The following is a 16,296-nucleotide window of genomic DNA, read 5'->3' as shown; positions in this document are numbered from 1 at the left end:
TCACTAATTTATAATATCTATTGTATTTCTCACATCTACAAATAGTGGGTGCTCAAAAAATGTTAGCTGTTGATAGTGACTCATATGACAGACTTGGGATATTTTCTGCTTACAATCAATAGCTAATTTAATAACGTTTTCCTTTGTCAATAAGGCCTCTTGTTTTCTTACGGCAAAGGGAAAAAACAATTGATTGGTTTATTATTTTTGATATATGTTGAAGATTTTTAAATGATTCCCATTTAAACCTAATTTTATAATTTACTACCTCTTATACAGTTTAGTCAGTAAAAATTATCTGATAGCTGGTAAAATGCCAAAGAATAATCTCATAATGATGATTGAAATAGAGTCTTAGACCATATGACGCGAGCATTACTTAACAGCTTTCAATTGAAAACATCTAATTTAAACTTCTCTTTTTCTTGGTGCTGATTTTCCTAGTAGATTTGCCAAGCAACTATTTTAATATGGTCTTTGAAACGTAATTTGATTTAGGTAACCATTGGGTTAAAAGAAATAAATAATGATAACATAATTAAATTCTAACCCAACAATGTTTATAAAACAAAAATTAACAGGCTAAACTTCTTGTTGTTTTAGGTATTGTCATACTCAGTTACAAGATTCATAACCTAACTTTATTGAGTGTAAAATATGTTTCATGATATTTTCATGATCTTATTTCATAGCCATTGTTATTAAACTTAAGCTCACTGCATGGGCCTCCATAAAGCAATTTCCAGCAGTGATATTTTTAAACTTTTCACACATACAAAAAATAGTATTTTGATTCATCTAAAGGTGCTTCTCATTTATAATTAGGCAAATCAATATAAAATGCATAATCAGGTAAGTCTACACATAGATCACACGTATATATCTACCAATTTTTTAATAAAATCTGTATAATATTTCAAGTATATCATTTCTAATTTCTGTGTAAATTCACAAAATATTTTTGATTAGCTCAGTAGTTTCTATGACTGTCTCCCTGTTATGGTGGTAAAGAAAAAAAGATAAAGAACAGCTAGCAACAATTAGGACTCAGTTTCCAAGTCATTCAATCACACTAAGAAAACTGGAGCATTTATGAAGTTCACTGGTACAGAGTGAATAACCTACCACCCAAAAAAGTAGAAATGAAAGAAAATAGTACTGAAAATGACTTTATTCTGCATCTTACTTATATGTGTGCGTTACTTTTCACCATATCAACAAACAGGCCACGAGGGTCTACTGCAGCTCACTGTTATTTTTATGCACCAGGCTTCACTGATACTTTAGTGCTCTCAAAGAAAGACAAGAAAATCTTTACAACATACCTGATCATTTATCTGGCATGCAACGAGGTTATGCTGATCATAACAGCCAGCGAACCTGATGTACTTGAGCCAGCTTCCTACATCTGGTTCACTAGCATCTATGCAGAACTTCACATTGCAAAACTCATCTAAGATCTGGAAGGAAGAAGATGAGAATGATCAATTTTCACATCGGTTCATTTATTAGGATGGTTAATTGCTTAAAATATTTTATTCAAATGTGTATTCCTCCTTTGAATCTTTAAAAGAGAAAATTCAGGCAGCTTGCATATTAATAAAGAAGGAATAATAATAAGTTATCTTAAAAGTGACAATGTACTGTTTTTAAAGGAATTAATCAATTGTAAATTATTACGAAAAACTGATTAATTGGTTTCAAAAAATGCTTGCTTCCTTGTTATGTATGAAAGAATGCTACTGACTTAATTTTATCCAATGTGTTTTTTATAAAAAAATCACAGTGAATAACATATACTAACAATATTTCTAAACTACATAGTCAATATTTTAGGTTCAAATAGTCTTCCCATGTAAGTGTATACTTTCACATTTTTGCACTTTAAATTAATTCAATTGAAAACTTTAAATATCTTTAAATTCATTTTCAGTTTGCATTTCTCTACCATAAAATCATACCCTTAACTGAAGAAGATAATAACATTTGTCTCATAGATGCTTCTGACCAAACTAAAGCAAATGAAAATAAATGATTGGTAAACACTCATGCAAAATATGGCAACCTAATGTCTTAGCACATGCCAATGCATATTTCAATTTTACGTTTAGTAAGCAAAATAACAAAATTGACTTGTGAACAAAATATATAAGAATATTGTAGTAAATTGCCATCATTATACATGGTTGTTTTTCATGATATTTCACATTCAGCCTATCATAAATAGTAATCATTATTTAGGACACTTATTAAACAAAAATCAAAATGGCAAAAGTCTATTTTTAAGGTTCTGCATACTTAAAACTATACTGATTCACTAGCAACAATAATGTTTTAAACATCAATATCAAAAGCTGCAGAGTTGTTGACCTGATGGTGAATAACTACAAATGTTGGTAATGTTAATGTCAATCAGTTAATGCAAACTTGAGGAAGTTTCCTATCAAAGACTAAACAATGTAGTCTAGAACAAAAATTGATGAATTAAATAAGTCCCATAGAACTCTGCTGTATCTTATACTTATATGAAAGTTAAAACTAAACTCTTGGGTATATGAACCAAAAGCAATTTTGCATAGAATTCAGGTAATCACCCAGTTGCAGATTCAACTCATTAACTCACCACAAACTTCAAGAAGAAGCCCAGTGTTCTGCGGGCTGTAGTCAAGAGGCATTATGAAAAAGCCTTTGGCCATGAGGCAATTAAGGGAAATAAGTAGTCCCACAATTTAAAAACGAAAAATCGGAACAGAAGATAGGGATAATAATTGCAACACCACACACACACACACACACACACACATACACACAAACACACACACACACACACACACACACACACTTTTCCAGCAACACTTCTTCACACTAACTACAAAATGTCTACATTAAATACCCTCTCTAAGGAGGACAAATTTTTAACAATTTCTTATTTATAACTGCAAACTTGAAGTTGTTTTTTCTTCAACTCTCACTGCTGAGTAATTCAAATGGCAACTTGAGATTCCTCCCTCCTCAGATGTCTAGAAGAAGCATAAATAACAATAGCAATACACATTTTAAAATAGTAAAAAGTTGGGGTTATTTTGTTTGTTTTTGGGTTTGTTTGGTTTCTGGTAGATCTTTTGTTGTTTGTTTTCTTGACTAGCAAAAAGGCAGTTCTGACACACTAGAGAAATATTTAATGAAGGAAATAGGGTGAAGTCAGTGAAATGCAATACCAGTTCCATTTCATATTTGCAGAAAGACGTGGAAAACTTGTTAATTTCAAAGTCAAGAATCATCTATCCTCTTAGCTTTCGAGCATTCCATTTTTGCGGGGGCAGGGAGTTAAGTGTTGCATATACTGCACATAAAAATTCTAGGTGTAATTTTATTCCGTGTTAACATTATTGCCATTGCCACTGTCAACAGTGAAATTAATTTAAAAACAGGTTCATTTCCAAAGAATGTCTTTTCATATATATGTTATTACATGATTATTCAAATATTTCACCAACATATTAACTTTCTTATTGCTAATATTCTTGCCCCAAGACAAAAGCTTAACTTTCTCTAGAATCGTCTCCCCTCCCCCGGGTGAATTATTCACTTTTGATTTGCTAGCAGAACTGCATTTGTCTCCCCAATGTCTTAATCGTCTCAGAAATCTCGAATAAAATAAAGTAACAACACATCTTCCGTCATTTCATCTAACACACTCCTGTGTTTTTAAAAGCTTTTAAGTTCCAAAGATAGCTTTAAAAAAAAAAAAAAAGAATTCCCTTTAGGTGGACTTTAGAGAAAGGCCCTTTCAAAAAGCCAACAGCAAAAGGGGAGGAAAAAAAAAAAAAAACCCACAATCTAGCCAAAGGGTCCGAATGTGACTTTCTCGCGAAGCAGCACACGGCGTTGGACAGCAAAGCTGTTACTTGGCAAGGTGGAACTCGGTCGAAAGCGGCTCCAAAGTCGCGTGGCCGGTGCCAGGAATTCAGATTTTGGCAACCCCACCTTCTGCGTCCCTGATACCGCCGGACAGACACACGGAGGGAGGGGAAGCAGGAGAAGAGCGCAAGGAAAAGAGGCCGGCAGCCGGCAGAGAGACCCACCGAAGGCCAGACGACCCACCCTGGAGACGCGTCCAGACCGCACCGTTCCACAGGAGGAACAAGGAAATCGCCAGTCCCAGCGACGTAGATAAGCAGCAGGGCTCCGCGAGACTGCGGGCAAGTAGGAAAAACAGGCTGGGGGGCGGGGGGCGCCCGGGAGAAGGGGTGCCAAGGCAGGAAACTGTCCGAAGTTACAAACTATGCACATCGCCAAGACTTTTTTTTTTTTTTAAGTGAGTTCTCTTACCTTCAGATTTCTATGGCCTCAACTCAGCAATAAAAGGCAATCACAGAAGAATTAAAACAAACAAAATAAAATAATCAGCAGCCCCCAGCTTTCCTGCACGAAAATCCTTTCAAACGATCCCAAGCCACATTTCGAGAGGTGAAAAAAAAAAAAAAAGAAAAAAAGAAAAAAAAAAAAAAGGCTCGCGTCTCGGTTTCCGAAAGGGTTTCTGATAACTTTGTCCGAGTCTAGGAGCTGCTCGCCAGGACCACGCGTTTCAGATTTATTGTCCGCCAACAGTGTATTTTTAAGACCAGAAAAGCAGTCTCCTCTCGTCTGGGTGACCCGGATTTGGTGTGTTTTGGCTTTTTCCCCCTTCCTAAATGAGCTCGGAGCTATTCCTTCTGGTTCACATCACCTCCCTCTTTTCTCACTTTCTCTTGCTCTTATCAGCCCGATGTGTAATGAAAGTTATCTGAAACCCACTAAAACTTCTTCCACTTCTCTCTCCCAGTTCCAGGAGGTGGGGGGCGGGGGGGAGAAACCAGCAGGAGGAGGAGAGTTTGAAAAGGTGGGGGGCCTGGGGAGGCGAGGGGAGCTCTAGCCCCCTTTCAGATCCTCCGCAGCGCTTTCCCCGGTCCTCGACCCTCACGGGATCGTCCCCTTTCGCAACTCCAAGCTCAGCCGCCGGGTTTCTGTTTCACGAACTGTCTCTTTAAAGAGGATCTGCTCGGCCATCCAGAAAGAACCCGGGGCGAGGGAGAAAGGGAGCTATCTCCCGCCGCCCAGAGTGATCGGAAGCCAGACGGGCTCCTCTTTCAGTAAATTTTTAAAGTGACAGCAGCCTCCTCTGGCGGGAGAGGTCACAAAAAGGTCGCCCAGACCTAAGTCCTATAGGGACAGACTGATTACGGGTGCACCATTCCCCTTAAACATGTAGATTTCTCTGGGTAAACAACCAATGGGGAGATCTCGCTAGGCAGAATTTCTTTCCCCAGGGAAATATCCTCTGTTTCACTGTTCCGAACGCACAAGTGTAAGTGTGTGCGTGTGCGTGTGTGGGGGTGGGGTGGGGGATGGGAGTGATGGGGTGGAGTGCTTTCGGGTGTGTGAGGGTGTCTGCACCAAGGCTGGGGGTGGGGCGCTCGAGGGGCGAGGATGAGGGTTAGAGTATAGGGACGCTGGCTCGTGGGAAACATAATTACTTTAGAAATTCTGAGAAAACAGCAGCCTAAGAATGAAAAGTTGACATGTATATTTCCAGTTTTCTAAGCATCTTTTTAAAATTATTATTGAAATTCGTACTCTAATCTATATCCCCTCCATTATCATAGCTAGGTCAGCAGAAGAGCATGCTACTTTTTCAAATCATATTTTGCTTAGAAAGAAGAATTTAAAGATCTGAAATATTATTTGCATATAACTCGCCCAGTAGAAAATTATGGGTTTAGAGAGATTGACAGTTGTCTGGTGAGTTTTTGCCATATTCTTTGATTCACTAATTAAGACACCATGACTTCCCAAAAGTGGAATTAAGCAATTTGACAACTCAGATTATTTTTAAACTTTTAACATTATAAATGCTGCTTTTGATGACCAGTACTATACAGTGATTAATAACTTTCTAATATCTATGGCCAATTTTTATCAACATTTCAGAAACGACATTGGAAGAAAGAATATAGGGAACGCGTGGCAAAATAAAAGTGTCTTTGGAATTGAATTACTTTAGCCAACCTAGGAAAACTTAGTAAAACCCGTCGGTTAAATGAAAATAAACGCTTTTTATCACAAATCTCCATTCATAAAAACAAATGGACAAAATCCAAGTTCTCAGCTCAACAATGGAAAGTTAAGCAAAGTAAGTGAGTTAAGGGACACTTGAGGGGGAGGGGTGGACGGAGAGGGGATGGAAAACTTGCTTATGTTAAACTTTATCTGCAAATGGGGACCCCTTTTTGTTTTCTCCAAGTGCAAATAGATGTGTAAATCTAGTAGATCCATATTTCCCCCCAAAATGCTGATTTGAAAACAAAAATAGTAACAAAAGGGAGGGATGTGGGGGAGAGCAAATGACAAGAGGTGGTGACTAATTCGTTTCGGTGGCCTGTTATCTGTGACATTGAACTGTTATTTCAGATAATGGCCATTGTTTGAGGGAAAATCGCACAGCAGTGGTAGGTAAGACAGGAAAAATCCTTTGTAAATAACCTAAAACCCGGTCAGATATTCCCATAGAGTTCGGCGCTTGAGAACCTTTAAGAGCTCCGGGTTTGCTTCCATTGATTTCCTGCCCTTCCTCAACTTGCCCATTGTCGGAGCCCTTTTTTTTTTTTTTTTTTTTAATTTAGCCATAAATTGGACCAGCTCGAGCTATGAGCTGTTCTATTTTCTTCCTGTCAGGATGAGGGATTTGTTTTATGATGCATTGTGTATTAAATACAAGTAATCTGGGGAACCGATTGCTTCAGACAGTGCGGCCTGATCAGGGGGTCTGAGAGCTCAGCGCCCCAATCCTCCTCCCCAGCCCAGCGGCCCCCACCTCCTTGCCCTTTATAAAGCTTCTCTGAAAAGGAGAAAACGTATGTGGGTAAAACAAAGGGTTATGTGGAATCAGTGGCAGGTCCTGCTAAATTAGGATTTCGTGGAAACGGCCTCGGAGTCTTTTCCCTTATATTGGGTTCGGGTGGGGGAGGCGGGACGACTTTTACGGGTCTGGGTAACTTGCAGATGCGTCAGGAGGCCGGTAGATGGCGATGCGCCCCGAATTAAGGCGCGGCGCCCGAGGCTCCAGCCACCCAGGTGAAACCGCAGCCAGCCGCCCGGCGCGGCCGGCCGGGTTTTGCCCTCTTCCTTGCCCACGGTCCCGCGCATTCCGGAGCCTCAAGCCGGGACGAGTGCACCGTGAGGTCCGGACCCAAAGACGCGGGCATGAGCTAAGGCTATTTCTACGTATAACTTCTCTTCTCCAAATAGAGCCTAAGGCTGAATGAACACTTTCTCTCTGAGACCTTGGAAGATTTATCTAGAGAGATGGGGGAGTTAGCCTCATCATTAGTATTTTGCTAATATCGTCATCCTCAGTCTTGTTCTCTACTGAATAACGTGAGAAATGAGAAAGGCTAAAGGAAATCATCAGAAGGACCGGGCAAACACTAAATCTCAATCTCTCTCTCTCTCTCCCTCTTCTATTCCCTCCCCCGGACACCCTACCCTTTAACTATATAATAACTTCATGTTAAAGGCGTTTTTTCCTTCATGACACAACTTGAAGTTTAAAAATTGGGTCCTGAAATCCCAGAGTAGCTAGATGGGCCTTGTTTCTCATGAAAGGAGGCTCTTGCTATTTAAATACTAACCTTTTAGAAGATCCTGGCATACCTGATCAGAAGTGAAACAGAAGAGGAGACAGGACTGGACGAAAAGGTTTTGCAGGGGACTGGTTTTTCTGCCCAGTTAACTTGCTTTCCATCACAAGATCTCTAAAATAATAAATAAATACAAGGAGCCAAATACCACCACCAATTCCCTTTATTCCTTGGGATTTCTGGTGAAATCTGTTTACAGTAGTTCCCAGTTACAAATTAATCTGCAAAAGCTGCTGTCTGCTCACAGTAATCAGTAACATGCGCGTTCTGCAGTGTTTAGCGCTGCCCTTGAAATGGGCTATTAAAAATAATGGTTTTACTATAATCTCAAACCAGCTTTAATTTGCAAACATGTATCAGGACAGATGATCTAAATATTAAGGAGATGAAATGGGAGAATATACTACAACAAATGCATAGCTTTGGGGAAGGCAGAAAATAGAATAATTCATCAGCAATATTTAAAAAGAGAATTGTATTTTGAAAACATATTTTTCCAAAAGAAATGACTGTTTTTTTCTGCCCTGTTCTGTTAATTGTTGTTTACCAGAAAAGGGGGCATTGGAAAATATGAGGTTTTAGTGTGAGTTGATAGATTTTCTGGGAGCTGTAAAGATTCTCCCTTTGGCTGATGGCAGGACTGGGGTGGGAGAGGTTAATGTGTTTTCTTCCTGGTTTGAAAAGGGCATAAACCCTCCTCAGGTCCCTTCCTTCCTCCCCCATCTGGGTTGATTGCAGAATCTTTAAAAGGCTCAAAGATTTCCAATAAGGCCAGTGGCTCTGCCTTCATTGTGTAACTGTTTATTTAAAATAAGTCAATATATTAGTTAAAGCAGTAAGAAGTTAGTGCTCCAGTATTCAAGTGATTCCCACAAGACTGTAAGCTGATGCCTCTTTTAAGCCTTAAACTTCATGGTTGTCCCAGAAGTAAAAGTTCTGCTAATGGAGACCCTATGGGCATGGTACATTCCAGCACATCATTAAAGGAAAGAAAAGCAGTCCAGTCAAAGCCAGATGAAATGACTGCACTGTCCACTTTTAATAGGCTTCCTGTGGACAAACAGCCCTGTAACACTCTGCAGAGGACAATATTTAAAAACAAGACAACTTGCTGGCAGTTTTCAATACCATAAAGTTAATAAAGTATGTTCCCATTCACCCTGACATTATGTTTTTAGTTTATAGAGGAAAGTACTTTATAACCTCAGCCTAAGCAGAGTTCCCTTAATTCTGTAGCTTTGGGTTTCTTGAGGTGGCTAAACATACACTGAACTCAAAGCCTGACATTTTTGTTTTAACATTGTTTTTTGTTTGTTTTGTTTTGTTTTGTAGTTTTTCAAGAATGTACAAGTGCATTTTTACATTTCTCAAGTGCAGTTTCATCCATGGAGAACCTGTACTGTTTCATACAGTTGACGTCAAGAAGCATGAAATAATGTGAGAAATTGGCATTTGGCTGAATAATAACTGCTTGCTAATTAAATTAGCTTCGTGTATACATATTGATGTGTGTTTAAAAAGAAAATCAATGCTTCCTTTTCCACATCTGAATATAATTTTGTAAAATCTTACCTAACCTGAGATAAGAAAATATGTGTGTGTGTGTGTGTGTGTGTGTGTGTGTGTGTGTGTGTGTGTGTATGTCTTTAGGACTCAAGAGAATTTCCACTGATTCTCATATAAATATTTCTCCTAACATAGGAACTCCAATTTGTCTCTCTACTTTCTTTCCCTCCAGTTCTTGACCACCTACAATTTCTTCTCCCAAGGCTTCTTACTTAAGGAATAAACCTTATAATGAAGCATAACGTTTAGTCAAGAGAAACTAGATCAGAAAGCCATGGAATTAAAGGTAATACTGTGTTTAATTTAAATTTATATGTTGTAATCAGGGAAGTATTTCACAAGCTTGGCCCCCTAATCTTGAAGGTGAATTCTGTCATGCTGGATAGGTAGATCCAGCAAAATAGTCCAGCACAATAAGAGTTTATAAACAAAAAGGGCTCTGAATGTCTATAGTTACCAATCCACATCACCACTATTCAGGAAAGATATTTCTGGTCTCTCTTGATAGACTTTTGTCTTCTTCTTTTTTTTTTTTAATGATTGGGGGGAGCAGGGAGCTATTTAGAAAAGAAAAGAGGAAATTAAAGGTAAAAAAAAATGTAAATAAAAAATTTCCCTTGGTCTGGAAATGGGCCCGACTGAAAGCATGTTAATCTCCACCTCAGTAATTTGGTTCTCCAGGAGAAGACAGAAGCCCTGCTGCTGTGCCCTGCACTTCATAAATCACATCTTTATGTGGACAAGGTCAGGGCACCTAACAGCTCAGACATGGGCCTTTGCAGTGGCTCGAGGATTCAGGCATGTTTACTCTCCTGCTCGGCTCTCCGAGGAGTAGTCCAGCACGCTTCTAATTACTTTTGATTATTTTCATTTGCTGGGGTCAGTCTGGCTTGCCAGGACTGCTGGAGGGTTGATTTCCTACAAATCTTGATGTCTTTGTAGGACGGCACTGTGTGCGTTCAGCATTAGCACCCCGTTATTACAGCACGGGATCCCTCATAATAGATACTGTGATATAAAAGTTTCCCCGGTGAACCATTACCTACTTCCCTTTTTATTAATTAACTACACAAGCGTAATCACCTATCTGATCTTTCTTAAAAAATGCAGATGACTTACTTAACAGTTGAGTATTTTATAGTATATTTAGCCAGAATGAAAGTGAATTTTTTTTCTTTTTTGGCTTCAACTTTAAATATATTTAGTAATGAATAGCAGCTCTTTGAAAACTAAGATGAAATACTTGGTTGAGGCAACAGCTCTAGTGAATAAATTATTATATTCAAAGATTTATTTCCTAAACTCCAATTAAGAAACGCTGCCATATTTAAAAATTTTGTTGGGCTATTTTGATGTATTTCAGTCCTAAGCTATTACACTGAGTGGTTATTTTGTGGCTAAAGCACAACAACAAGAAACGTTTACCAAGCTTAAAACACTGTGATAAAATAAAAACTTTAGTAAAATATATTATAGTAAAATTTTGGTAGAAAAAAAGAGACAACATACCATTATTTTTCTCTTCTTTATCCCCCCAAATTAGATAGTAAGAGTTCTGATGTGTGTGCATTAAAAGATATATTCAAGAAAAAAATGAGCAAATAAATATTCACAAAAACTGAAAAACAAATATGCACACAAGAAACCCACATAGCACACCAATCTGATTGTTCAGATAATAAGCATTTTTAGATCACTGAGCAAAAAATACTACTATCTTTTTATTTTGCAGAAGATGATTTGGATAATGATTATAATTAGCCTCAGAAAGCCACATCCCTTATTCTTCTTAAGTTTGGAACAAAGAATTAAGGTACTAAATGCTTTTGGAATTAACCTCAATTTTGTAAGGAATTAATTTTTTATTACTTTATTAATTTTAATTAATTCAATCTTTTAAGATAGCATTTAGCACATTGTGCAATAACTCTAGGCTCAGTTCCTTCTCTGAGGCTTTAGAAAGACCATTTAAAAGAGCCTTTAGACTCAGAGTCTTGAGGGGAAAGTTAGTTGGAAGACCTTTCTCTACTCCTGCTTCCCCTCCTAGCTATAAGCCTTTGGGTAAGTCGCTTAACCTTTGACTCAGTTTCCATGAAAATTTCATAATATCAGCCTACTAGGAGTGTTGGGAAAATAAATTGGGTAATAGGAGTGTGAACTGCTCTGAGTTCGTGGGAACAGGTCAAAATACTATAAGTTTCACAGTATTTGTGTTTGTGTAATGAGTTAGAACAGACATACACACACAAAAAGGAAGATAGTCTGGTCTATACTTTGGAGAATAGCAAAGTATAAGTATTTTTTTATCTTCTTTCTTCCATTTCAATGCCAGTTGCCCTAATCCTTACCCTGACCTATGGAAGAGAAGAATTTTAAGAAAAATGTTTTTTTTCTCTCAAGCTGTGCTACCCCCAAAGATGTCCGTTTCTGTCTGGCTTGCAGCTGAGTTTGTTCTGTCCCACCCACTGTGTTTTCTGCCAATCAGTAAGAGAGAGAGTTCTGAGACAGAGGTAAAATACCACTGAGATCCAAGAGCCCTAAAAACCTGGGTAGGAGGACACACACACACACACACACACACACACACACACACACACAGACATTTTAGGTCAATATTTGTTACTAAGGCCTGGAAATTTTTTCTCTACAATATCCTCTGGTGGACTTTAAGTTCCAGGATGACAAGAAATTGGGTCTATCTTTTTTGCCCCTATTGCCCAGAACGTAACATAATGCCAGAAATATAGTGTTTAGTCAATGTTTGTTGAAAAAATGTATCAAGTCCTTACTTGATCTTCATTCCCACCTAGTTTGGATGCCTACCTTAGATGCTTGTTACCTTTCATCTGCATTATTACAATGACCTCCTAACACATCTTCTGACCACTACTCATCCTCCCACCAGTTTCTACCCTACACTTAATTTTCCCCAGCATCAGATGTTAATCACTCTGCTGCTCAAAATTCTTTAGTGGGTACCACTGGCACAATGATTCAGTATAAATTCATTCCATATTTTTAAATTAAATGAAACAATTTATGTAATGCACTTAGAATCATGCATGGCACAAAGCATATGATCAATAAAAAATAGCTATTATTATTATTATCGGTGTTACTGTTATAAATGTAATTATAATCACTATTGTTCCTCAGCCTATAATTCATTATGCCTCAATTATCTGGTATAAAATCTTATCTGTCCTTCAAAGCCCCCTCTTTTTTATGCCCACGCATTCCTACCAATCAGGTTTGACCTTTTCATGCTTCACCTCAAATCGTCTGTGCTTCTCTCTTGCTTTATGGCTAGTTCTACCTTAACTTACAGTTGTTTCTATTACAGAAACAACCGTCCTCTTGTCCTCTTCATGGTCATTGTAAAATTCTTAAGGGTGGAATCAAATTTTATGCACACTGATATCTTCAGTAGCATCTTTCCCTAATAGGCTAAATTATCTCTGAACTTCCCCTGCAAAGGTGAATTAATTATGGCTAAATATCTGAGGAATTGCTATATTTAATATCCAACGAAAATGTGCTCTTTCCCCTTGGGGATCAATTAATGCACATAATTCTCTTTTAGGGAATTTAGAGACAGAAATTCCTGTCACTGCTGCTTCCAGTAGTAGCATCTTATTGCTCTCTCTCCCCACCCCACGCCCCCAAATTTCTGTTTCTGTACCAACTATCTGCCCTTTATCTGGTGCCAGCCCTGAACAACATCTTGGACTTCTCCCTTTCCCTTATTCTCAGTGAACATTTCTTGACTTGGTCAATCTGTTTGTTTCTTTCTACAGGCCCTTCACCTTCCCACTTGTCACGGGCCTAATGATGTCCCTTGTCATTCTAAGTCTGAATTTTGTGGCATCTTTTCACCAAAAATTAGTCTTCCTGAAATAGCAAAGTTATAACAATGTTTTTCTTTACATAAAAACATCAAAAAGTAGAAAACAAAGAAAAAACACACTAATGTGCTAGAAAATAAAGCCCCAAATCCAACATGCAATCTCCTTTATAATTTGACATCAAATGTATCTTTCCATGTTCATTTACTGAATTCTTCTGTCCACACAGATCTTTAGCTCTGGTTAACACCCAGGGATAGAGAATAGAAGCTCTTGGCCCTTTAACTGTGTTCAAGCAGGCTCTTCACTTTTCTTATCTGATATTCACAGCATTCAGGAAATGAAACAATAGATCAAGGAGGTGAAGTAATAGTTCTATTCATCAAGCTGATACATGGCTCTCCAGGGTCCCTTCCTTGAAATTCTTACAGTGCTCATTATTAAAATTATTCACTAGTCAGTCATGATATTTAGGGTCATTTGGGATATTTCTGTTATCTGCCAATCTGTCTATAAGCTGTTTGATGGCAAGAAATGCCCTTCACACCAGTATTTTCTAGTCAGTGAATTGCTAACAGGTATTCCCTGGAAATGTGTTCTATGGTCAAATGAGGTAAAGATAGCTCCCTCTTGGAGCTTCACAATGAACATCAACTTCATAAATGCTCGAAGACTCTCAAAGTCTAAGTCCTTCTGAAAAGTAGCCTATTTGGCTTGTTTAATGAAGCATCAACACAGACATTTAAACATGTATGAAAGTCCCTTTCCCCTTCTACCGGAACACCTAACGGGAATAGGTTTGGAAGTAAAGCTTCATATTGCTTTGCTGTTTCAGCAAAGCATATGAGCCTTCCCCTACATATTTTTCTATCAATTGACTTTTTTAAACGCTTGATCAAAAATGTTAACTACAAATAGTAATTGATAAACAGAGACAAAATCAAGCCTTGGCTTTTCAGTTAATTTGAAAGAATTAGGAAGGCCTATCAAGCTCACAAAGTAGGTTATCTGTAAACTCCAGCCAATGGATCCTTTGCCTATAAAGTATCGTAAGTATACTTGAGCACATGGTCTGGGAAACTTCCAAAGGAATGTGTACAATCTCACTTCAAAATCAACCCACTTCTTCCTATCCTCTTCCATTACAAGCCCTTCTAAAACACAGATTTTATAACCATGGGTATATTGACAAGCAATGTTTTATACTATTCAGGCTTTTCTTAATAAGATTTGGCATTATCTAGATTTGCATTTCCTCAGGAGAAAGAAAAGCAACAAGTCAATCTCAGTCTAAGGAGGCCTGCATGAAATGTTTAAGAATGTGCCTTTTCTCCCCTTTTTGGTATTGGATTCATGTGTTGGGCCTGCCGATGGCTGTCTAACCACTAAACTAAGTGGACATTAAATCAGATGGCATACAAAATTATAGGAATTTGATCTTTAGATAAACCACAAACCTCGATGAACTAACATTGTTCCAGATGAATTAACTCATCATCCTGAGGAACAGAACATTTCACAGGAGCAACCACACAATCTTCTCTGTAAATAGCACTAATGGCTGCGATTAATATGTGATCTATTGAAAGTGCTTGCTTCTAACTAAATAGGCATACAGTGAATGAAGGGAGGAGGGATGGTGAGGCGGCTCTGGCCCCAGAATTACTGCTCCACTTCAAAGTTCTGATGGTGGGTGCTGGTTATGACGTCTCTGTTACAGAATTGTCAAAAAGAATGATCAATATGTTAAGTTCTTAGCAATGATTTCATGAAACATTTCTCTTTTCTCTATATTGGAAATCCTAAAATTCTATTTTATTATGTCCATACCATCACCAGATACTTTAAAAATAAAAGAAATAAAATCTCTGTAGAGCCAGAAAATTGTGGTGGGCTTACAATCCATTTAAAGGGATTCACATCTTTTGATACATATTAAATGGTAAAATGTCAAAATATTCCAAAAGTGTACTGATAAAATCTCAATATCATTGTGGAAATATGGACATTGATTTCAGCTGTGGCTTTAAAAATATCTTTCTATAAATTTTGTTCAATCATTCAACTTCAAATAAAGTCCTAATATATCCTGTCTGTAAACTCCAGAATTAAGTACTGGTCAATTTCCAACATGTAGATTCTCAAAGGTATTTGTGTTTTGGTGTGTAGTTCTTGGCTGGAAAACAAATTCAAGCTTGCAAATACAGTGCCCTACAACTAGAAGCGAGAATTGCCAGAAGGGACTTGAATGGCAATACTTACAGAGAAAAGAAAACTATGCACCCCGATTCACACATAATTTCTCTCCCCTATGATCTGGACTACCAATTCACAAATAAACCATGGAACCCAATCAGGAGATAGAAAAAGTCAAAATTATGAGCCCAGGAAGGTAAGATTGAAATGACCACAGATTTTAAGCTATGCTTTTTGTGTATATTCCATCATCTTTCACAATTTGATATTCCTCCTCCCAGTCTCCTGGCCTCCTCTGATTATCAGAGAATTCAGGCTCCTGAAGGAGTACTCTCCCCCCTAACCCCAGTCCCTCCCCCCACCCCACCCCTGCATTTAGCCTCAGCCTGTTCATTCCCTGCTATAGCTTAAAAAGGCCAGTTTCACACTCTCATCTAACAAATACTTGCCTCTGGTTCTGCTCATGAACAGTTGCTCACTAGACCCAGTGGGACATCCCAGGAGCCACAAAGTGGAGGAGTTTTAGTGAATATGACTTGATTAGGCCAAATTATAGAAAGCTTTTCAGAGCCTGTTGGAATTAAGGGTACATTGAATTGAAAACAGAAAAAGCAGGGATTTTAAGTTTCAGAGTGGTAACATTACGACACTATGAGGGTGACATGATGACACCAGCATAAAGACTTCAGAACCATCACATGCTAGATCATGAGCTTTCAATTGATTGGGAGGCATGAACCAAATTAGGATGGAGTTGCTTTGTCAATTCAGACTAATTTTTTTTGTTATTGTTTATAAAATGGCTAAGATGGAGTTCCCCCAACTTTAGCCCAAATCTAGAAGTAAGGCAATACAACCATATCAGTGCCCCATGCATCAGTGAAAAAATAACATTAGCAATCTCTGTTTCTCCTCTACCATCTCCGCCCCTGTCATGGACTATGACCTTGCCCCTTGCCTGTGGAAGCAGGACCTCTCCTGGCAACTGCAGCCACTTCTGATGAAGTGGC

General features: G+C 38.2%; 1 protein-coding gene across 24 annotated transcripts in view; it reads right to left on the bottom strand.

The window, feature by feature from the left end:
• The window catches only part of MECOM (MDS1 and EVI1 complex locus), a 540,874-nt gene that overhangs the window by 56,886 nt on the left and 467,692 nt on the right, over positions 1 to 16,296 (bottom strand). For 19 of the 24 annotated variants that reach the window (XM_081072912.1, XM_081072904.1, XM_081072908.1 and 16 more), the window contains one exon: positions 1,326 to 1,460. In XM_081072912.1, the coding sequence (XP_080929038.1) occupies positions 1,326 to 1,460 (135 nt within the window). Of the gene's footprint in view, positions 1 to 1,325; positions 1,461 to 4,085; positions 4,182 to 4,332; positions 5,228 to 16,296 lie in introns of those variants that run through there. The other 5 variants (XM_081072901.1, XM_081072902.1, XM_081072900.1 and 2 more) reach the window with 4 other exon arrangements.

The sequence above is a fragment of the Rhinolophus hipposideros genome (assembly GCF_964194185.1).
Source record: "Rhinolophus hipposideros genome assembly, chromosome: 2".
NCBI classification, from domain to species: domain Eukaryota; kingdom Metazoa; phylum Chordata; class Mammalia; order Chiroptera; family Rhinolophidae; genus Rhinolophus; species Rhinolophus hipposideros.
Note: the sequence above shows the minus strand (reverse complement) of the source record. Positions and strands in the feature narration are given on the sequence as shown.